This window comes from Mustelus asterias, chromosome 21, assembly GCF_964213995.1.
Source record: "Mustelus asterias chromosome 21, sMusAst1.hap1.1, whole genome shotgun sequence".
NCBI lineage: Eukaryota > Metazoa > Chordata > Chondrichthyes > Carcharhiniformes > Triakidae > Mustelus > Mustelus asterias.
Genome location: NC_135821.1, coordinates 3,110,501 through 3,134,039, shown reverse-complemented (window position 1 = coordinate 3,134,039; position 23,539 = coordinate 3,110,501). Strand labels below are relative to the sequence as shown.

At 48.3% G+C, this 23,539-nt stretch overlaps 1 protein-coding gene across 6 annotated transcripts in view; it reads right to left on the bottom strand.

Moving 5' to 3' along the window:
* Window positions 1-23,229, bottom strand: part of ruvbl2 (RuvB-like AAA ATPase 2) — a 32,742-nt gene extending 9,513 nt beyond the window's left edge. For 5 of the 6 annotated variants that reach the window (XR_013500381.1, XR_013500382.1, XR_013500383.1 and 2 more), the window contains exons 1-12: window positions 23,151-23,229; window positions 19,970-20,024; window positions 18,853-18,908; window positions 17,490-17,631; window positions 15,413-15,542; window positions 13,154-13,220; window positions 10,973-11,079; window positions 7,344-7,437; window positions 6,217-6,340; window positions 4,594-4,688; window positions 4,313-4,431; window positions 2,786-2,905 (exon numbers count right to left, since the gene is read on the bottom strand). Coding sequence is in view for 1 of the 6 variants with exons in the window: in XM_078237354.1 (XP_078093480.1) it covers window positions 2,786-2,905; window positions 4,313-4,431; window positions 4,594-4,688; window positions 6,217-6,340; window positions 7,344-7,437; window positions 10,973-11,079; window positions 13,154-13,220; window positions 15,413-15,542; window positions 17,490-17,631; window positions 18,853-18,908; window positions 19,970-20,024; window positions 23,151-23,159 (1,118 nt within the window). In the remaining 5 variants the exon portion in view is untranslated. The remainder of the gene's footprint in view (window positions 1-2,785; window positions 2,906-4,312; window positions 4,432-4,593; window positions 4,689-6,216; window positions 6,341-7,343; window positions 7,438-10,972; window positions 11,080-13,153; window positions 13,221-15,412; window positions 15,543-17,489; window positions 17,632-18,852; window positions 18,909-19,969; window positions 20,025-23,150) is intronic. The other variant, XR_013500385.1, reaches the window with a different exon arrangement.
* Window positions 23,230-23,539: the final 310 nt, after the last annotated feature.

Here is a 23,539-nt window from a genome sequence, read left to right as displayed (position 1 = left end):
ATGACTCTATGACAATTACAATTTACTTTATAGGCTGAATTAGACCAAATGCGTTTCTGCTCAGAAAAAAATGTCCTTAGCCATCAGTTTACTGCACCTCAAATAAGCAGACACATCATAGATCATAGAATCCCTACAGTGCAGAAGGAGAACATTCGGCCCATCGAATCTGCACCGACCACAATCCCACCCAGGCCCTATTCCCGTAACCCCTCATATTTACCCTGCTAATCCCCCTGACACTAAGGGGAAATTTAGCATGGCCAATCCACCTAGCCTGCACATCTTGGGACAGTAAGGGGCAGTTTAGCATGGCCAATCCACCTAACCCGCACACCTTTGGACTGTGGACATGTACAAACTCCAGCGCCTGCTGTCATGCAATGACGAGCAACTGACCTTCACTGGGTTACCAGGCTGCACGGAGAGGAGGCGGGCTACGCAACAGGCAAGGACAAAGTGTGATGCGAACAGACAATTGATTTTGCGAATTAAGATGGAGGGAATTATAATCACTGTACAGGATGGAGCTGGCACGTCTGAAAGCCCTAATCCCGTTCAGAGGAAGCGAGTCAATGTGAAAACGAGGATAGCATTGGGCCAAATAATCATACCCCTTCATCACCGAAGTGTTAATGTCAACTCGACTCCATCAGCCCTCACAGCGAGCTGCCACTCCAGAGCATCTATGATTGACTCGTGTTGAAATCTCGACTTCCGAGTTTGACTTTTAACACAAACGCACAAGATACTTAACCGACAGATTGCCTTTATTTTTACTTGCCAGCAAGGGGAGAGTGCTTGGGGCAAAGGGTCAAAACACTACTCCACCGGACAAAGAAAACCATCATGGTTTATACAATTCTGTAGCTCACAGTCAGCTGGACACAATCCAATCAAAAGGGTTACCTATTACCTATTGATCCAATAGAATGAAATACTGAACATCCTTGGGCTGTGTGATCGCGGTACCTCGTGGGACACCAGTATATCACCATCAAACCTTGTTAACTGTCCTTGAGTCCCTTACTCAATCTCTTAGTCAGACATCTTTATCTAAAGTCTCTCACTTTGATAGCAGCCTCACGAAGAAGCTTCATTAAAACAGTCTCACATGTGACTGCTTCAATTGGGCCTACTAGAGCCATTAGTATTTTATGGCCTCGTTAGTGAATCTCAATGCAATGTGGTCAGATCAACTTGCCTTCGGGATATTCCCCGATTATACTCCATTTTGATAAATTTGTTCATTGCCAATATAAATGAAACACATATATACATATTATAAAGTAAAAGTAAAGTGTATTTATTAGTCACAAGTAAGGCTTCCATTAACACTGCAATGAAGTTACTATGAAATTCCCCTCGTCGCCACGCTCCGGCACCTGTTTGGGAACACCGAGGGAGAATTTAGCACGGCCAATTCACCTAACCTGCACGTCTTTGGATTGTGGGAGGAAACTGGAGCACCCAGAGGAAACCCACGCATACTCGGGGAGAATGTGAAAACTCCACACAGACAGTGACCCAAGCCAGGAATCGAACCCAGCTCACTGGCGCTGTGAGGCAGCAGTGCTAACCACTAACTACTGGAAAGCAAATAATAGTTGCTACAAGATATTAAAACACCTAATTACATCTACTGAAAACTTGCTCACCATTGATTTAAAGTAAATTCTACATCTAAGTTGATTAAACAAAAAAGAACCTAGCAGGGCCTGACAACCTTATAATAGCCCTTTCTTTTCTATCTTTCGACACTTGTCCGACAAACCAGTCCACTCCCACATGAATGACTTGTGGAACAGTTTTCCTCCACTCTCCTGATTGTCTCTTGCAGGGGTACAGTTTGACCAGTGTGTGCAACACTCCCCAGTATCTGACCCAAATGACCTCTCCTTAACCCAGGGACAGAGGCCAGTGGCAGCACTTTTGATCAGAGCTACTAGGAGATGCCATAGCGTGGAATGCAGAGTAATTAAGCAACTGAATTCCCCTCCCTTGCTTTAGGGCCTCTTCCCTCATCAGACTTTTGAATGGACCTACCTCGCATTAAGTTGATCTTTCTCTACACCCTAGCTATGACTGTAACACTACATTCTGCACTCTCTCGTTTCCTTCTCTATGAACAGTATGCTTTGTCTGTATAGCACGCAAGAAACAATACTTTTCACTGTATATTAATACATGTGACATCAATCAAAGCAAATCAAACACTAGATTGTGCACCCTCTCCTTTCCTTCTCTATGTGCGGTAGGCTTTGTCTGTATAGGGGCAGCATGGCGGCACAGTGGTTAGCACTGCTGCCTCACAGCAGCAGGGACCCGGGTTCGATTCCCGGCTTGCTTCACTGTCTGTGTGGAGTTGGCACATTCTCCCCGTGTTTGCGTGGGTTTCCTCCAGGTGCTCCGGTTTCCACCCACAGTCCAAAGATGTACGGGTTAGGTGGATTGGCCATGCTAAATTGCCTCTGAGTGACAGGGGGAGTAGCTTGGGTAAAGGCATGGGGTTATGGGAATAGGGACTGGGTGGGATTGTGGATGGTGTAGACTCGATGGGTCGAATGGCCTCCTTCTGCACTGTAGGGATTCTATAGCGCAAGAAACAATATTTTAATTGTAACCCAATACTTGTGACAATAATAAATCAAATCAAATCAAATCCCACACCTCTTCAGAAATGGTCACCGTTGGGCGGTTCACTGCTGCTATTCTGCTACTTCGTACCAAGGAGACAGAGACCCTCATCTGTTTCTTTTGGAGACTGACAGACTGAATGCCTCACCTGATCTTTAGAATCTGTTTTGTCTCCTTCTCATTGTAGGGTGAGGTTGAGATGATTACCAATCGATCCAGTAAGTCAATTGGAATTCCATGAGGACTTTTGTAGTTTGTACCACGGATCCTGAAAAACAAAAGCCATTAGGCAGAACGCACTTGCTGCTTCTTCCTGCATTTCATCACATTAAAGACTCCCGGCTCAGAATCATGGAGTGTGGCCTTTCTTTTCAAATTGATTCTTTATTATTCATTAACAGGATGTGGGTGTCACCGGCTGAGCCAGCATTTACTGGCCATTCCTAATGGCCCTCAAGAAAGAGCCTTTCTTGAACTGCTGCAGTCGGTGAGGTGTAAGTCACACCCACAATGCTGTTAAAGTTTACTTATTAGTCATAGAATCCCTACAGTGCAGAAGGAGGCCATTCGGCCCACTGAGTCTGCACCGACCACAATCCAACCCAGACCCTATCCCCACAGCCCAAATATTTACCCTGCTAATCCTCTGACACTAAGGGGCAATATAGCATGACCAATCAACCTAACCCGCACATCTTTAGACTGTGGGAGGGAACCGGAGCACCCGGATGAAAGCCACGCAGACACGGGGAGAATGTGCAAACTCCACACAGACAGTGACCCGAGGCCGGAATCGAACCCGGATTCTTGGCGCTGTGAGGCAGCAGTGCTAACCGCTGTGCTCTCCAGGATTTTGCCTCAGCAACAGTGAAGGAACAGCCAATATATTTCCAGGTCAGGATGGCGAGTGACTCAAGAGGGGAACTTCCAGGTGGCAAATGTTCCCTTGTATCTGCTGCCCATGTCCTTCTAGGTGGTCGAGGTTGCAGGTTTGGAAAGAGCCTTCGTGTGTTGCTACCACTCTCCCCTCTCCTGTATGTGCCGACCATGTTGGGTCATGGCCTTATGAACACCAAGTGCTCGTGTTGCCACAGATTTCAAAGTCTGCTGGCCGACCATGACTTTCACAACAAAACGCCTCCAGAGTGAAGACAACTCAAATAAATATTGGTAATAGGTGCAGGAATCCTCAATGGAACACCAAGGTCTGTGACAATCAACAACTTATGGTTAATAGGAACTGGACTCAGTTTTACTGATGGTCCCAAGGATCCATTTTATTCATTCGTGGGATGCGGGCTGGCTAGCATTTATTGCCCATCCCTCGGTGCCCTTGAGATGGTAATGAGCTAGTGATTGATACAACTGAGTGGCTGGCTGGGCCATTTCAGAGGGCAGTGTCATAGAGGTTTACAGCATGGAAACAGGCCCTTTGGCCCAACTTGTCCATGCCGCCCCTATTTTTTTAACCATTAAGTTAGTCCCATTTGCCCCATATCCCTCCATACCCATCTTACCCATGTAACAGTAGAGAGTCAACCACTGTGGCTCTGGAGTCACATGTAGGCCAGACCGGGTAAGGATGGCAGATTTCCTTCCCTAAAGGGACGTTAGTGAACCTCCCAAAAACAAATGATTTGGACAGTCCTTGTTTGCAAAGAGTAGGCAGCCATACCTGGTGATCCCACGATTTGTTGCCATGATCAGCACTGGGGCCATGTCGCTCTCTAAAGCCCTGTTTAGGAAGGAGAAGCACTCAATGTCCAGCATGTGGACTTCGTCTATAAACAGCACCTGGAAAGGTCCAGCACAAGACAAGTAAGCACATTGTACTTCCAGTATTATTTCATACACAATGCGCTCCATGAGGAACATTTCCTTTACTGTACTGAACACTGGTAGGAATAAAACAACAGGAGTGGTTTTGATCTCCCAACTAAATCCCGGCATACTTACTCCAGGGATTATCTCGGCTTTTCCCTCTTCCCTCCATTCCGCCACCTTGGCATTGATCTGCTCACGAACTTCGGATTTGATTTCCCCAGTGTCACCTGCAAAGGCAACACAAGAACATTGAGGCAAGTTTCACACTTGTAGATCGGGCTTTGTGCTCTAGCGACCGACAGGGCAGCCAATCGCGGAGCCTGCGTGGCCATGTACGAAGCTGAAACCCGAGCTCCCATCACCTTGGATACATCTCAAGTCAATGACGCCAGCAGGTCTCGGTGTCCTCATTCAGAGTTTGCGACGGCCACAAGATTGAAGGAGAAATTGAGGGTCACAAACAGAAAAGGAAGAAGAGAAAATGGAGGGGTGGGAGATGGGGCAAAGTGGAGAAAGGGGGGGGGGGGGAGCTCCTCAATGGATAGAGATTAGGGAGGTGGTGGTATAGTGGTATCGTCACTGGATTAGTAATCCAGAGACCCCAGGCAAGATCTGGGGACCCGGGTTCGAATCCCAACACGGCAGATGGTGGAATTTGAATTCGATTTTTAAAAATCTGGAATTTGAATTCATTAAAAAATTAATATCGGGAATTAAGACTCTGAAACCATTGTCGACTGTCGGGAAAACCCATCTGGTTCACTAATGTCCCTTTGAGGAAGGAAATCTGCCGTCCTTACCCGGTCTGGCCTACATGTGACTCAAGAGCCACAGCAATGTGGTTGACTCTCTGAATTGGGGGGCAGTTAGGGATGGGCAATAAATGCTGGCCCAGCCAGCGACACCCACATCCGTAAATGAATAGAAAAAAAAAGGGTGGGAAACCTAGGTTAATTTTTGCCCCCGTTCTTTCTCAGCCCAAGTGCTCAGAGATTAAGTGCAGTGCCTCTCAGCATTGTCCACCCCAGATCAGGTAACAGCGCAGGGAGACTCGGGCTTTCCAGCTGAGGGGCTCAGCGCCACAATGTGCCAAGTGCTTTCCTGTAGAGACAATGCTGGGGACATGCTAGCAGCCCACTGGATTGGCACCACATCTACAAACATTCAATCCCTCCACCACCGACGCTCAGTAGCAGCAGTGTGTACTATCTACAAGATGCACTGCAGCAATTCACCAAAGATCCTTAGGCAACACCTTCCAAACCCACGACCACTTCCATCTAGAAGGACAAGGGCAGCAGATACATGGGAACACCACCACCACCTGCAAGTTCCCCTCCAAGCCTCTCACCATCCTGACTTGGAAATATATCGGCCGTTCCTTCACAGTCTCTGGGTCAAAATCCTGGAAGTCCCTCCCTAACGGCATTGTGGGTCAACCCACAGCACGTGGACTGCAGCGATTCAAGAAGGCAGCTCACCACCACCTTCTCAAGGGGCAACTAGGGATGGGCAATAAATGCTGGGCAACCAGCGACGCCCATGTCCCACAAATGAATATTTTTAAAAATCCAACCCTTCACAATCTGTGATTGCTGCCAGTGACTCTTGGCTTCACTGGGCCAAAAGGCCTGTCCATCTTACTCCCACCCACCTGACGAAAGAACAGCCTGTTCCGAAAGCTTGTGTGGCTTTTGCTACCAAATAAACCTGTTGGACTTTAACCTGGTGTTGTTAGACTTCTTACCATCTTACCTGAGAACAGAGCCAGGAATCCCTGAGTCCTGCTGTTGATCACATCGATCTCATGCAGTGTCACCGTGTGAACCACCTCCTTTCGTTTCTGAAGCTCTCCATCCGGGCACTGCACAAATTTTGTCTGCAGCAAGGAATGTTTACACAAGTTTACTCATTTTATTCCACTGCGTTTGTTCCCACCCCTCTCTTTTGCGCCCTCCTGACTTCCTGGGGCACAGTTTCACTTTAACCAGCTGACTGAGTGACTTGCAATTGCAAGGATGTTATTCAACTGTAGACAGCATCACAACGATGTTGGTTAGCACTGCTGCCTCACAGCGTCAGGGACCCAGGTTCAATTCCTTGCTTGGGTCACTGTCTGTGCAGAGTCTGCACATTCTCCCCGTGTCTGCGTGGGTTTCCTCCGGGTTCTCCGGTTTCCTCCCACAGTCTGAAAGACGTGCTGGTTAGGTGCATCGGCCATGCTGAATTCTCCCTCAGTGTACCCAAACAGGCGGCGGAGTGTGGCGACTTGGGGATTTTTCACAGTAATTTCATTGCAGTGTTAATGTAAGCTTACTTGTGACTAATAAATAAAGTTTAAAACTTTAACTTTAAAGTTGGCACATGCACGCGCACAGAGTCTAGTGAGAAATCTCACAACACCAGGTTAAAATCCAAAAGGTTTATTTGGAATCATGATGTTTCGGAGCGCTGCTCCTTCATCAAGTGAGTGATGACATTCAACTGATGAAGGAACAGTGCTGCGAAAGCTCGTGATTCCAAATAAACCTGTTGGACTTTAACCTGGTGTTGTGAAACTTCTTACTGCGCCTACCCAAGTCCAACGCCAGCATCTCCACAACAGAGTCTAGATAGAGGCCACCAGGCCACTCAGCCTCCTGCTCTTCAAGGGGAAGAGCTTGAGGTGCTTTGATCGAAATCACAAATGGTGTACAATGGGCACGAGTGACCTCCCCCCTCCCCCATTCCAACTCCCATCCATGTTGAAAACCTCCACTAATAGTTAACACTCACAGGCTGCACATTTTTATTTGCAATCAGGAGCCTCTCAGTTCTGTGCCGGCTAAACTGGCAGACATACCAACCAAAAATCACATCAACGCTCGTGGAACAAGACATACCTGGGCCCCCATGGCATCGTAATCACGAGCTCGGGTGAAGGACCGTCCGAGCTTGCTAATCTTCCCTGTCGCCTTATCGATGGTGATCACATCTCTGCAAAAAAGGAAAAGCAAGGAAATCATAACTATCATCATCACAGATTCCCCAAAAGTGCAGAAGGAGGCCATTCGGCCATTGAGTCTGCACCGGACTCGATGATGCAGACCAGGCCTTATCCCCGTAGCCCCATATATTTACTCTGCTAATCCCTCTAACCTAGGCATCCCGGGGCACTAAGGGACAATTTAGCACGGCCAATCCACCTAACCTGCACATCTTTGGACTGTGGGAGGAAACCGGAGCACCCGGAGGAAACCCACACAGACACGGGGAGAACGTGCAAACTCCACACAGACAGTGACTGACATTTGATTGACTGGACATTTTGAGTGGTGTGTGTTACTGATCACCAATGCCACAAGCAAACTGACTGAGGGTCACTGGTGCCAGTTATGTGCAGTTTTGGGCAGCACAATTAAATCACTGATTGTCACTTAAAGTGTCAAAGTTACTGAGTATTCCCAGCTAAATTTGTCACTTGACATATTAGCACAATCAAAATACAAGTACTTGGCCAGACAGAAGGTGAAAATAATGATTAGTTCAGGTTGTAGCGATGTGTGGATCAGCATCACATTCTATTCAATTTGAATAAAACAGCTTCCCATATTGGATGGAACCAAAGTTTTTATCTGCTCTGGCAAATACTAACGGAGTGATATAATGGAGGACAGCACTACTGCCTCACAGCGCCAGGTACTCGGGTTCGATTCCCGGCTTGGGTCACTGTCTGTGTGGAGTCTGCACGTTCTCTCCGTGTCTGCGTGGGTTTCCTCCGGGTGCTCCGGTTTCCTCCCACAGTCCGAAAGACGTGCTAGTTAGGGTGCATTGGCCGTGCTAAATTCTCCCTCAGTGTACCCGAACAGGCGCCGGAGTGTGGGGACCAGGGGATTTTCACAGTAACTTCATTGCAGTGTTAATGTAAGCCTACTTGTGACACTGATAAATAAAACTAAAAAACATTGAAGCAGACAGGAAGCGGGGGGGGGGGGGGGGGGGGGGGACCCTGACTTCTCCCTGCCACTACCCCAATTTAAATCTGTGGTGGGAAGGATCCAACTGGGAGGCCCTTAAGTTGGTCATTTAAGCATTTGAACACTCTGGGTCTATACTCAATGGCGTTTAGAAGGATCTATTTGAAACTTACAGAATACTGAACCTGGATAGAGTGGATGTAGGGAATTCGTTTCCATTACGGGCGGCACAGTGGTTAGCACTGCCACCTCACAGCGCCAGCTTCGATTCCCGCCTCGGGTCACTGTCTGTGCAGAGTCTGCACGTTCTCCCCGTGTCTGCATGGGTTTCCTCCGGGTGCTCCGGTTTCCTTCCACGCTCCAAAGATGAGATGGTTTGGTGCATTGACCATGCTAAATTGCCCCTTAGTGTCAGAGGGGTTAGGAGGGTAAATATGTGGGGTTACGGGGATAGGACCTGGGTGGGATTGTTGTCAGTGCAGGCTCGATGGGCTGAATGGCCTCCTTCTGCACTGTCAGGATTCTATGATTATTAGGAGAGACTAGGATCCGAGGACACAGCCTCGGAATAAAGAGCCGACCCTTTAGAACTGAGATGAGGAGGAATTTCTTCAGCCAGAGTGCGGTGAATCTGTAGAATTCATTGCCAAAGAAGGCTGTGGAGGCCGGGTCCTTGAGTGTATTTACGACAGAGATGGATAGGTTCTTGATTGGTAAGGGGATCAAAGGTTATGGGGAAAAGATGGGAGAATGGGATTGAGAAACGTATCAGCCATGATTGAATGGTGGAGCAGACTCGATGGGCCAAATGGCCTAATTCTGCTCCTATATCTTATGGTCTTATTAATGTCCACTAAGGACCTCACTGTGCTGCCGCTGGTATGTGAGTGTGTGCGTATATAATGTGGGGAACATGACAAGAAAACCCCTGGACTTGTGGGGTAAAAGCACTGAGTGTCTGATCAAGGGACCCAGCATCGGGAAGGTTGGGGTTTCTGCAACCAGGGTCCTCGATCCCAGACAGAAAATGCTGGAAAATCTCAGCAGGTCTGACAGCATCTGTGGAGAGAGAATAGAGCCAACATTTGGAGTCAGGATGACCCTTCGTCAGAGCTGACTTCATGTCCAGGCATTGGGCATCAGCAAGCTATTTGCACTGGGCATTGTGGCCAAGCCAAGCCCACTCACCAACACCCAAAAGTGGTGCTGGTAGTTGAGGGTGATGCAGAGAAGGGGAAGTGGGGCCATTAACTAGTGTGCTGGCAAGATATGCAACCTGGGAGGACCGTAAAGCCGAGTTCTACTTTCATTGCAAATCTACAAAACTTTTCAGTGGGGGGAAAAGGGGGTCATGGAATCATAGAATCCTATAGTGCAGAAGGAGGCCATTCGGCCCATCGAGGCTGCACTGACCACAATCCCACCCAAGCCTTAACCCCATAGATTTACCCTAGCTAGTCCCCCTGACACTAAGGGGACAATTTAGGATGGCCAATGCACCTAACCTGCACACCTTTAGACTGTGGGTGGAAACCGGAGGAAACCCACACAGACACGGGGAGAACGTGCAAACTCCACACAAACAGTGACCCAGGCTGGGAATTGAACCCAGGTCCTTGGAACTCTGAGGCAGCACTGCTAACCACTGTGCCACCGTGGTCGGTGAGTGGCTCCTCAATGGAAAGAGATTAGGCGGGAAACCTGGGTTGAATTTTGCTCCCATTTCTCCTCAGAGGTCAATTGATATTTATAATACCTGCAGCAGGGGCACACCCAACCTCACTGTGCACAAGCTGGCAAAGCCTGAGAAAGGAGGTCTTAGGCTTAAAAATGAGCTCACTTTGCTTAAGACGTTGCTCTTGGGGCAATAGTCAAGCAGAAACCATGGGGTGCCTATTCTTGAGAAGGGGCTAAGGGAAATGCACAAAGTTGCACTGTCCCACCTTCATGAACTTCCCTACTGACATGCGGCAACTCACTCACATAGCTCAGAAAGGGAGGAATTTCAAATCAAATCATTATCGCAACTGCAAAGGCAATGTTGCCCATTTTCTATTTTAAATACCGTTGTTACTTGGATCGGGAGTTGGAGGAGAAATTGTGGACTATAGGGCCTGGTTTAAAAGCGGGTGGCACTTAGCACCGCTGTCTCAAAGGACCAGGGACCCGGGTTCGATTCCGGGCCTGGGTCACTGTCTGTGCAAAGTTTGCACGTCCTCCCTGTGTCTGCGTGGGTTTCCTCCGGTTTCCTCCCACAGTCCAAAAGACGTGCGGGTTAGGTGCATTGGCCATGCTAAATTGCCCCTTAGTGTCCAAAGATGTGTAGGTTAGAGGGATTAGCAGGGTAAATGTGTGGGGTTACGGGGATAGGGCAGGGAGGTGGGCCTGGGTAAGATGCTGTGTCGGAGAGTTGGTGCAGACGCGATGGGCCGAATGGCTTCCTTCTGCTCTGCAGGGATTCTATAAGAGAGTAACTGAGTAGGCGGGCACTGTAGTGTAGCTCGGTTAATACGCACAATCATTCTCTTGTCAATTAAACGCTGGTAGCTACCCACCCAGCCTGCACCTTCTCTTTCGTCAAACACTCGATCATTTTCGTCCCCAGATCATAGATTGTTTCCATCTCTGTCGTTTTCAGGGTTAGCTTTCCAACCTTTGCACCCTACGAGAAAGAAAACATACATAATTACACTCATTGCTGATCTAGCTGAGTGATGATGATGTTGGGGAATGGGAAACTCTTTGCACTGACGGACAGCATTATAGAAACTTTCAGGTCAGAGTTAAGACGATTTGACATCTGGAAAACATAGGATACTCTTGTCCCAACTATGTGCCTCAGCCTCAACGCAGAACAGCACCCTCAACTCACTGGTGTGACCTCCATTTCTCACTGTGTCCCGAGTGCGATTGATCACTCTAGCTTGTACACCCTAGCTATGTCTGTAACACTACATTTTGCACTCTGTTTCCTTCTCTATGAACGGTATGCTTTGTCCATATAGCACGCAAGAAACAATGCTTTTCACTGTATGTTAATACATGTGACAATAATAAATCAAATCACTCTGTACTAAATTGTATTATAGATTCACTTGGAATGGTCTTTAGACTCAAACGGATTTCATGTAGGATTCATATAATTTCTCGAGTTATATGGAGGCACTGGAGAACTTAGGGTTGTCACCCTTAAAGCTCAAGGTTGAGAGGAGATCTGATGGAGATATTCAAAATCATGAGTGGGTCTGGACAAAAGCTGCTCCCATCAGTAAGAGAGATGAAAACCAGAGGACAGAGATTTAAGGCGATTGAAGAACCAAAAGTAACACAAGGAGAAATCTTTCCACATAACAAGTGTTAATGTAAGCCTTCATGACACTAACAAATAAACTTCAATGTGCTGCCTGAATGGAGGCTTTCAAAAGGGAATTGGAAAGTACATAAAGGGAAAGAATTTGCAGGGCTATACGCAAAGGATAAAGGATGGTGGCGAGCTGCTTATCTGAACCGCTGTGGTCCCAGGGGTGTAGGTATGCCCACAGTGCTGTTAGGGAGGGAGTTCCAGGGTTTTGACCCAGTGACAGTGAAGGAATGGTGATATATTCCCAAGTCAAGGTGGTGAGCGACTTGAAGGGGAACCTCCAGGTGGTGGTCTTCCCAGGTATCTGCTGCCCTTGTCCTTCAGCGGTTGTGGGTTTGGAAGGTGGGCGGCACGGTGGCACAGTGGTTAGCACTGCTGCCTCACAGCGCCAGGGACCCAGGTTCGATTCCTGGCTTGGGTCACCGTGTGTGTGGAGTTTGCACGTTCTTCCCGTATCTGCGGGGGTTTCCTCCGGGTGCTCCGGTTTCCTCCCAGTCTGAAAGACGTGTTGGTTAGGTGCATTGGCCCGAACAGACGCCGGAATGTGGCGACTAGGGGAATTTCACAGTAACTTCATTGCAGTGTGAATGTAAACCTTACTTGTGACTAATAAATAAGCTTTCAACTTTTTTAAGGTGCTGCCTAAGGAGCCTTGATGAGTTGCTGCAGTTCATCTTGTAGATGGAACACACTGTTGCCACTGTTCATCAGTGGTGGAGGGATTGAATGTTTGTGGAAGAGGTATCAATCAAGTAGACTGCTTTGCCTTGGATGGTGTCGAGCTTCTGGACTGTTGTTGGAGCTGCACCCATCCAGGCAAGTGGGGAGTATTCCATCACACTCCTGACTTGAGCCTTGTAGATGGCGGACAGATGCTGGGGAGTCGGGAGGTGAGTTACTTGCTACGGGATTCCTAGCCTCTGACCTGCTCTTGTAGCCAGAGTTTATACATGGCGAGTCCAGTTCAGTTTCTGGTCAATGGTCACCCCTAGGACGTTGACTGTGGGGATTTCTTCCTTCCTCGAAGATGCAGAATCTTTGCTGGGCAGGGGACGAGGGTTGCCAGCCACTTTCCAGCACCTCCCCAAAATAATTATCGTGTATGAGAAGCAGCACTAAGCATCAGCCAGCTATTCAACCATAGGAGGCATCACTGTTCATTCCGCCAGCAGTCACTGTGATGGCAATCGGGACTGGGAACCACAACCCCTTTTCTTCTCCCAAGACACGAAGGCTAATTGCACCCTTGGGAAGTTTTGTTTCCCCAGTTAAGATCGAGGAGGAAAGAAGAAACGTGCTTTCGATAAAGAATTTCAGTTCAAGAATGAAACTACAAAGATGATTCTCCGGCTCTCATTCATTCCTCTGAACTTACCGTGCCAGTGGCTGGTCTGTCGATCTGAATTTCCACAACTTCTCCCTCGATTATTTCAGTCTCCTCTCTGTTTAAAGGAAAGAACATTTTGACCTAAATAAATCTTAAATTAGCACATTGATTTTCCCCGGATTAAAGCCTCCTGTCAGATTGTGCCACTTGCCACCAGGGCGGCACGGTGGCACAGTGCTTAGCACCGCTGCCTCACCAGCACCAGGGACCGGGTTCAATTCCGGTCTCGGGTCACTGTCTGTGCGGAGTCTGTATGTTCTCCCCGTGTCTGCGTGGGTTTCCTCCGGGTGCTCCGGTTTCCTCCCACAGTCCAAAGGTGTGCGGGTTAGGTTGATTGGCCATGCTAAATTGATCCTAATGACAGGGGGATTAGCAGAGTAAATATGTAGGGTTATGGGAATAGGGCCTGGGTGGGATTATGGGCAGTGCAGACTCTATGGGCCAAATGGCCTCCTTCTGCACTGTAGAGATTTTATGATTCTATGATTATTGCGGCTCCACATTTCTACGACTTTATAAGCTTCCGATCTCTGTACCATGTATCTACAGCATCACCAACGTGCTCAAAAATTCCAGTCCTGATCTCTTGTACTCAAAAAGGGCGGCACAGTGGTTAGCACTGCTGCCTCACAGTGCCAGGGACCCGGGTTCGATTCCTGGCTTGGATGACTGGCTGTGTGGAGTCTGCACATTCTCCCCGTGTCTGCGTGGGATTTCCTCCGGGTGCTCCGGTTTCCTCCCACAGTCCAAAAGATGTGCTGGTTAGGTGCATTGACCATGCTAAATTCTCCTTCAGTGTACCCGAACAGGCACCGGAGTGTGGCGACTAGGGGATTTTCACAGTAACTACATTGCAGTGTTAATGTAAGCCTACTTGTGACGCTAATAAATAAAATTTTAGACTTAAAAAACATCTGTTCCTGCAGCAGATTATCTTCCTCTTGCATTAATGTGCATTCTAAAGGATGGATGAGGGCTTAAAAATAAAAATACAACAGTCTTACAGACGCACTGCTTTCCCAAGATATTACAAGGGCAGATTTTCCTTTTTGATGCCAGGTTTGAGAGAGACTGGTGGAGCAGAAGTTCTTGTCACAAAGAGAGGACTGCAACACTGTCCAAATTTCGTGACAAAGGCTCCTATCTTGCTAAGCCTCAGCATTATCGTGGGAATATAATGATTAAACATTAATCCCAGTTTACAGCCAGATGGATAAGAATATTAACAAGACCAAATCTCAGACTCCTGAATGTCACTATGCCTTTTGCCTACACCCTACGATCCCTCCAACAAATCAGCTGATTGATATGGATCTGCAGACAAGACATGTTACAAAGTAGAGAAATGTTATATTACAGAGAAGTCTTGAAACATTAACCTTTCTCTCGAGAAACATAGCGCAGATCAAGGTTGGCTAAAGTAAAAGGATGAGTGGTTACTGAATGATGCCAAGCTTGGGGTTTTCCAGGAAATTGGCAAATGCAGTAGAAGACTGGCATCTGGGCGGCACGGCGGCACAATGGTCAGCACTTCTGCCTCACAGCACCAGGGATCCAGGTTCGATTCCCGGCTCGGGTCACTGTCTGTGTGGAGTTTGCACATTCTCCCCGTGTCTGCGTGGGTTTCCTCCGGGTGCTCTGGTTTCCTCCCACAGTCCAAAGGTGTGCAGGTTAGGTTGATTGATCGTGCTAAATTTCCCCTCAGGGTCCTGGGATGTGTAGGACGGAGGGATTAGCGGGGTAAGTGTGTGGGGTTGTGGGGATAGGGCCTGGAGTGGGATTGTTGGTGCAGACTTGATGAGCTGAATGGCCTCCTTCTGGACATTGGGTTTCTGTGGTCTGTGACGCTGGGGACAGGTCTGAGGTGAGTCACCAGATGCGGCACTTCTGGCGAGTTGGGGATGGGGATATTTGTGGAGCCTCCTTGTCCGCAGGCGAGTTGTTTAATTGTCCACCACCATTCACGCCTGAATGTGGAGCAGAAGTTCTTGTCACAAAGAGAGGACTGCAGCACTGTCCAAATTTCGTGACAAAGGCTCCTATCTTGCTAAGAAGGGGACAGAGAACAGGAGGAAAGTGTAGGGCACCACATTTACCGCTCAGGGGGGCAAATGAGGAAAGTTCAGATGAACTCGGACCTGGGTACCATTGATAAAATAGTGAGACAATAAACACTGCGGTGGAGACGGGCTAGCGTAACATTATATCAAACAGACACTCGTGACAAGCAAACTCGGCCATGCTTACTTGATACGGACACCAATGGATCGGCGGAAAGCCTGAGTTAGCGCTTCTGTTTTGCTCATTTCCAGGGAGAAGATTTCGCTGCCGGCGATAGCTGTGAACGGAGTGTCTTGCCCCAGAGCTTGAGCCATCCCTGCAGCAACAAGAATATGTTTTCAATTATAAACAGAAAAGACACTGCAGGCTGTTCAGACAGGTCAGCTGGGGGTGGCACAGTGGTTAGCACTGCTGCCTCACGGCGCCAGGGACCCAGGTTCGATTCCCGGCTTGGGTCACTGTCTGTGTGGAGTTTGCACATCCTGCCCATATCTGCGTGGATTTTCTCCGGCTGCTCCGGTTTCCTCCCACACTCCAAATATGTGCTGATTAAGTGCAGTGACCCGAATAGGCACCTGACTGTGGCGGCGAGGAGAATTTCACAGTAACTTCATTGCAGTGTTAATGTAAGCCTTACTTGTGACTTCCTCAGAAGACTAAGGAAATTTGGCATGTCAGCTACAACTCTCACCAACTTTTACAGATGCACCATAGAAAGCATTCTTTCTGGTTGTATCACAGCTTGGTATGACTCCTGCTCTGCCCAAGACCGCAAGAAACTACAAAAGGTTGTGAATGTAGCCCAATCCATCATGCAAACCAGCCTCCCATCCATTTACTCCGTCTATACTTCCCGCTGCCTCGGCAAAGCAGCCAGCATAATTAAGGACCCCGTGCACCCTGACATTCTCTCTTCCACCTTCTTCTGTCGGGAAAAAGATACAAAAGTCTGAGGTCACGTCTCAATTGACTCAAGAACAGCTTCTTCCCTGCTGCTGTCAGACTTTTGAATGGACCTACCTCGCATTAAGTTGATCTTTCTCTACACTCTAGCTATGACTGTAACACTACATTCTGCACTCTCTCCTTTCCTTCTCTGTGAACGGTATGCTTTGTCTGTATAGCGCGCAAAAAACAATACTTTTCACTGTATGCTAATACATGTGACAATAATATTACAGAGATATTACAGAGTTACGCAAGACACAAAATGAAAAGGAACGAGACGACACGGTGGTTGGCACCTGCTGCCTCACAGCGCCAGGGACCCTGGTTCAATTCTGCCCTCGGGTGACTGTGTGGAGTTTGCACATTTTCCCAGTGTCTGTGTGGGCTTTCCTTCGGATGCTCCAATTTCCTCCCACACTCCAAAGATGTGCTGGTTAGGTGGACTTTTTAAAAATTCATTCGTGGGACACGTGCGTCGCTGGCTGGGCCGGCATTTATTGCCCATCCCTAGTTGCCCTTGTTCAGCGGACAGTTGAGAGTCAACCACATTGCTGTGGCTCTGGAGTCACATGTAGGCCAGACCGGGTAAGGACGGCAGGTTTCCTTCCCTAAAGGGACATTAGTGAACTAGATGGGTTTTTCTGACAATGGGTTCATGGTCAGCAGTAGATTCTTAATTTCAGATTTTAAAAAATTGAATTCAAATGCCACCATATACTGTGGCGGGATTCGAATCCGGGTCCCCAGAACATTAGTTGAGTTTCTGGATTAATATTTAGTGATAATACCACAAGGCCATTGCCTCCCCATGGTAAATTGCCCCTTAGTGTCAGGGGGGATTGGCAGGGTAAATACATGGGGTTATGGGGATAAGGCCTGGGCGGGATTGTGGTTGGTGCAGACTCAATGGGCTGAATGGCCTCCTTCTGCACTGTAGGGATTCTATGATTAATCCCAAGCATTAATTCAAGCATAACAGTGGGATATGAGCATAAAACTGGCAAAGGATCAGAAACACCTTCTTCATACAGAGTGGTAAATGATCTGCTGGGTACAAATTTAGGCATTATTCAAGAGGTAGTTACATCGAGTCCTGAAGGGGTGCATGTTTGCATATAAAGAACTGGACTGAACCATCTCCATTAATACTATTTATTTCTGTATTAAGTATTATATTTTAATGGAATTTATCTAATGTGAAGTGTTTTGAGATGTTTCTGAGGTTGTATCAGATGCAAGTATCTCTGAGCCACTGCAAAATCAAATTAAAGTTGCTTCCTGCACTCCATGAATAGTTAGAAAAGGATCTCATTACCCATCGCAATGGCGGTCTTTCCTGTTCCAGGCTGGCCAGCAATCAGGACTGCTCGGCCAGCAATCTTTCCCTCCTTAATCATCTCGAGAATGACCCCAGCAGCACGACGAGCACTCAGCTGTCCCACCATCCCCTGGGAGACCTGATGAGAGAGAACGATCAACACTTCAATGACCGAAACATTCACAAAATAGGCAAATCTGATGGGCACCATCAATACAGTCCAGTCCGTCAGGGAGACCAGCCTCCCATCCACTGACTCTGTCTACACTTCCCGCTGCCTCGGCAAAGCAGCCAGCGTAATCGAGGACCCCCCCACGCACCCCGGACATTCTCTCTTCCACCTTCTCCAAAGATGTGTGGGTTAGTTTGATTGGCCATGCTAAATTGACCATTAGTGTCAGGGGGATTAGGAGGGTAAATATGTGGGATTACGGGGATAGGGCCTGGGTGGGATTGTTGTCGGTGCAGACTCCATGGGTGGCATGGTGGCGCAGCGTTTAGCACTGCTGCCTCACAGCGCCAGAGACCCGGGTTCAATTCCCGGCTAGGCTCACTGTGTGTGTGGAGTCTGCACGTTCTCCCTGCGTCTACGTGGATTTCCTCCGGATGCCCCGGTTTCTTCCTAGTCTGAAAGACGTGCTGTTAGGTGCACTGACCTGAACAGGCGCCGAAGTGTGAGGACTAGGGGAATTTCGCAGTAACTTCATTGCAGTGTTAATGTAAGCCTACTTGTGACTGATAAATAAACCTTACTTTACTTTGAATGGCCTCCTTCGGCACTGTAGGGATTCTATGGTTCTATTCTACGGCTCTTCCGTCAGGAAAAAGATACAAAAGTCTGAGAACAAGTACCAATTGTCTCAAGAACAGCTTCTCCCCTGCTGCCATCACTTTGGAATGGACACATCATATATTAGGCTGATCTTTCTCTACACTCTATCTTCAACTGCAACATTACAACATTCTGCACCCTCTCCTTTCCTTCTCCCCCATGTGCTGTCTGTATAACACGCAAGAAACAATACTTTTCACTGCATCCCAATACATGTGACAATAATAAATCAAATCAAATCAAGGAGATGGGCTCTTGTTTCTGATGGCTAATCAGTGACCTCTATCAGAAAGTAAACTTGAGTCAATATCAGGGTTTGAGGAGCCCGGGAGTTAAACAGGCTGCTTAATACACACACTGCTCCAATGGCCATTTGGAAAGGAAACAGTGCCACCACTGATGGAACAATACGCAACCTGAACCATCAGGGGAAACGTGCTAGCGGTGGTCTACTCCGAGGACTGCAATAAACAATGCAATTCCCTCCAGTCCCAATTCCACCACTTAGTTAGCCACTCTGTACTGTACCTGTCGGGGTTCCAAGGCATCATCGAGTCCCAAGCCACGGATGTGCGAATGGGCACCTGTGGAAAGTGCAAGGACACAAGTTATTTCAAATCATTGCGTTAAACCCCTGGTGCCGACAGCAATTTTATATTCAAGAACTTCTTTTCAAAGGGGATCTTGATGTTGAATATGATCACGAGACACAGAAGAGACGTGCTTCCGAAATGCACTGGGGATGGATCAAGAGTGTCTCCCCCAGTGTCTCAGGGGGTAAAAGCTCCACCTGATGACAGCGAACCAGAGATAAAATGATCCCAGACTGGAATTTCATGCTGATTCCAGTCAGGAGGCAAGTCGCGGGAGTTACATTTGGGCTCAACACTTCAGGACCAGCAAGGGTAAAACCTGGGCAGTCGTCTTTGCCCAGAGAGCTATCGATTGCTGTCAGGTGCCATAGTAAGAACATAAGAACTAGGAGCAGGAGTAGGCCATCTGGCCCCTCGAGCCTGCTCTGCCATTCAATAAGATCATGGCTGATCTTTTTGTGGACTCAGCTCCACTTACCCGCCCGCTCACCATAACCCTTAATTCCTTTACTGTTCAAAAATGTATCTATCCTTGCCTTAAAAACATTCAATGAGGTAGCCTCAACTGCTTCACTGGGCAGGGAATTCCACAGATTCACAACCCTTTGTGTGAAGAAGTTTCTCCTCAACTCAGTCCTAAATCTGCTTCCCCTTATTTTGAGGCTATGCCCCCTCGTTCTAGTTTCACCCGCCAGTGGAAACAACTTCCCTGCTTCTATCTTATCTATTCCCTTCATAATCTTATATGTTTCTATAAGATCTCCCCTCATTCTTCTGAATTCCAATGAGTATAGCCCCAGTCTACTCAGTCTCTCCTCATAAGCCAACCCTCTCAACTCCGATGAATGCACAGCTTGCTGATATTCTTTATCTAGGTTCAAGAGGCAAAGTAAAGCTACTCAGGTGAGTACTTTGGTGGAGGGAGGGGGGGGGGGGGGGGGGGGGGGAAGGGGTGTTGGGGGGCAGGAGGGGTGGGCGGGTGTTGGGGGGCAGGAGGGGTGGGCGGGGGGGTCTGCAACCCAGCTATGGAGGCAAGAAAAAAAAGAGCCTACCAATCCTCTCTATCCGGGTGACATCCCTCACTTCAGGAACCTTCGTTGCTGTGGTCTGAAAAACAATACAGGTCCATGTAATATATTCAGACAATCATAGAATCCCTACAGTGCAGAAAGAGGACATTCGGCCCATCGAGTCTACACTGACAACAATCCCACCCAGGCCCTATCCCCATAACCCCACCATATTTACCCTGCTAATCCCCCGACACAAAACGACAATTTAGCATGGCCAATCCACCTACCTGGACATCTTTGGACTGTGGCAGAAACCCATGCAGACACCGAGAGAACATGCAAACTTTACACAGACAGTGACCTAAGCCACGGTGGCACAGTGGTTAGCACTGCTGCCTCACAGCGTGTTGTATCCGGGTTCAAATCCAGGCTCGGGTCACTGACTGTGTGGAGTCTGCACGTTCTCCCCGTGTCTGTGTGGGTTTCCTCCAGGTGCTCCGGTTTCCTCCCACAGTCTGAAAGACGCGCAGATATGCGGGTTAGGTGCATTGACCCAAACAGGTGCCGGAGTGTGGTGGCTAAGGGAATTTCTAAGTAATTTCATTGCAATGTAATGTAAATGTAAGCCTTACTTGTGACTAATAAATAAACTTTAACTTTAAGCCAGGAATCAAATCCAGTCCCCTGGCTCCATTCTGACCGTAGGTGTCTGTGTGGAGTCTGCACATTTTCCCTGCGGTCTGCGTGGGCTTCATTGAAAAAGAGCCATGAGTTTTAACTATGGCACAAAATAAACTTCAGTTGTGTTCTCACTAACTTCAACAAGCGTTTTGTGAAATAAATTGAAATATAAAGCAACTCTGTCGATGAACGTACATTCATTGAAGTTTAGATTTCAGTATTATCTCACCAACAGTCTCTGTCTCCCGCAACTGGGCAACAGCTATATTTTCTCTTATTTCATCTAATACAATATCAGTGTCTATAGTAGCAGCAACATTGTTCTTTATTTGTTGCTTTGCAACTGTCATGGCCACATTGTTTCAGTGGGATTGACATTCCTGTCACACTGCATCCCCCAGTGAATATGGGAATGACATTCCCTGTCACACTGCATCCCCCAGTGAATATGGGAATGACATTCCCTGTCACACTGCATCCCCCAGTGAATATGGGAATGACATTCCCTGTCACACTGCACCCCCCAGTGAATATGGGAATGACATCCCTGTCACACTGCACCCCCCAGTGAATATGGGAATGACATTCCCTGTCACACTGCACCCCCCAGTGAATATGGGAATGACATTCCCTGTCACACTGCACCCCCCCAGTGAATATGGGAATGACATCCCTGTCACACTGCACCCCCCAGTGAATATGGGAATGACATTCCCTGTCACACTGCACCCCCCCAGTGAATATGGGAATGACATTCCCTGTCACACTGCACCCCCCCAGTGAATATGGGAATGACATTCCCTGTCACACTGCACCCCCCAGTGAATATGGGAATGACATTCCTGTCACACTGCACCCCCCCAGTGAATATGGGAATGACATTCCCTGTCACACTGCACCCCCCAGTGAATATGGGAATGACATTCCCTGTCACACTGCACCCCCCAGTGAATATGGGAATGACATTCCCTGTCACACTGCACCCCCCCAGTGAATATGGGAATGACATTCCCTGTCACACTGCACCCCCCCAGTGAATATGGGAATGACATTCCCTGTCACACTGCACCCCCCCAGTGAATATGGGAATGACATTCCCTGTCACACTGCACCCCCCCAGTGAATATGGGAATGGCATCCCTGTCACACTGCACCCACCAGTGAATATGGGAATGACATTCCTGTCACACTGCATCCCCCAGTGAATATGGGAATGACATTCCCTGTCACTACATCCCCTCCCCTCTGAATATGGAACTGACACTTTCTGTCACGCTGCATCCAAGGTGAATATGGGGGCTCTTTTCAGGCAGAAATGAAAGGGCAGTGGTTAGCGCTGCTGCCTCACAGCGCCAGGGACCTGGTTCGATTCCAAGCTTGGGTCACTGTCCGTTCTCCCTGTGTCTGTGTGGGTTTCCTCCGGCTGCTCTGGTTTCCTCCCACAGTCCGATAGGCATGCTGGTCAGATGCATTGGCCATGCTAAATTCTCCCTCAGTGTACCCGAACAGGCGCTGGAATGTGGTGACTAGGGGATTTTCACAGTAACTTCATTGCAGTGTTAATGTAAGCCTACTTGTGACACTATTAAATAAGCTAAATTTTAAACTGAATTCATTGATTCAAAATATACTAGTTGGCGTTGTCAGATTGAAGCAAGGCCGTTTATTTCACTGTGGCTGATTCCTGTAACCCCGCTTCTCCCAGATTGCAGCTCAGAGTGGGGCTGCAGCACAGACAAGATAAGTTAACAGACATCACTGCAGCAACTGAACAGCCTCAATGGGGCTCAGGAATAATCACAAGCAGTGTGTTGGTGCAAGGAAGAGCTCGCTCATCCCAGAGCTGATAAAACATGGGTCCAAGCCCTGATCTGAGCATTTATTCTGCACTGACAGCCTTAATACAGCACTGATATCACAGTGGTTAGCACTGCTGCCTCACAGCGCCAGGGACCCGGGTTCGATTCCCGACTTGGGTCACTGTCTGTGTGGAGTTTGCACGTTCTCCCCGTGTCTGCGTGGGTTTCCTCCGGGTGCCCCGGTTTCCTCCCACAGTCCGAAAGACATGCTGGTTAGGGTGCATTGACCCGAACAGGTGGTGGAGTGTGGCGACTAGGGGAATTTCACAGTAACTTCATTGCAGTGTTAATGTAAACCTACTTGTGACACTAATAAATAAACTTTAAACTTGAGGGGGAGCAACCGGGGTCGCGAAATAAGACACTCGGCCACTCAGCAGGGGGAGGGGGGTGGAGCTGGGGAAGGCACGAGTCAAACAAAGATCAGCGGGGGGGGAGGGGGTAATTCAACCATGGGGGCCGCAACAACGCTGTGCTTGCAGCAATGGGGGATGGGGGGCGGATTGCTTTCCCCCTCTGAGCACCCCCCGGGGAGCGGGGTGAACCCTCCCGGGATCTGGAACCTTCTGCCGCCCGCCCCCAATTCCTATCACAGATTGAAAGGTGATTGATTGCTGTGGTGATTCCCCCGCCCGCTGCTCTCTCTCTATCTCTCCCCCCGCCGCCTCTGCCGCTCTCACCGTTGCCATGCTGCTGCTGCCCGCCGCCGGTTTCTAACGACTTAACACAACTTCCGGTTGCATCCGCCCTCTCCGCTCCGACCAGAAACCGGCGCCTCGAACAAACGTTCCGGCCCGGTCAAACCCGCCCCCCTCCCCAAGTCTTCCCTCAAAAACAACAACAACAACTTGATCAAAATATATAAAGTTTATTTATTGGTGTCACAAGTAAGGCTTACATTAACACTGCAATGAAGTTACTGTGAAATTCCCCTACATAGATAAATATATATATGTATAACTATGGGATAAATATTTATGATACATTTATATTGTTCACTGTCCCCTACAGTGCAGAAAGAGGCCATTTGGCCCATCGAGTCTGCACCGACCACAATCCCACCCAGGCC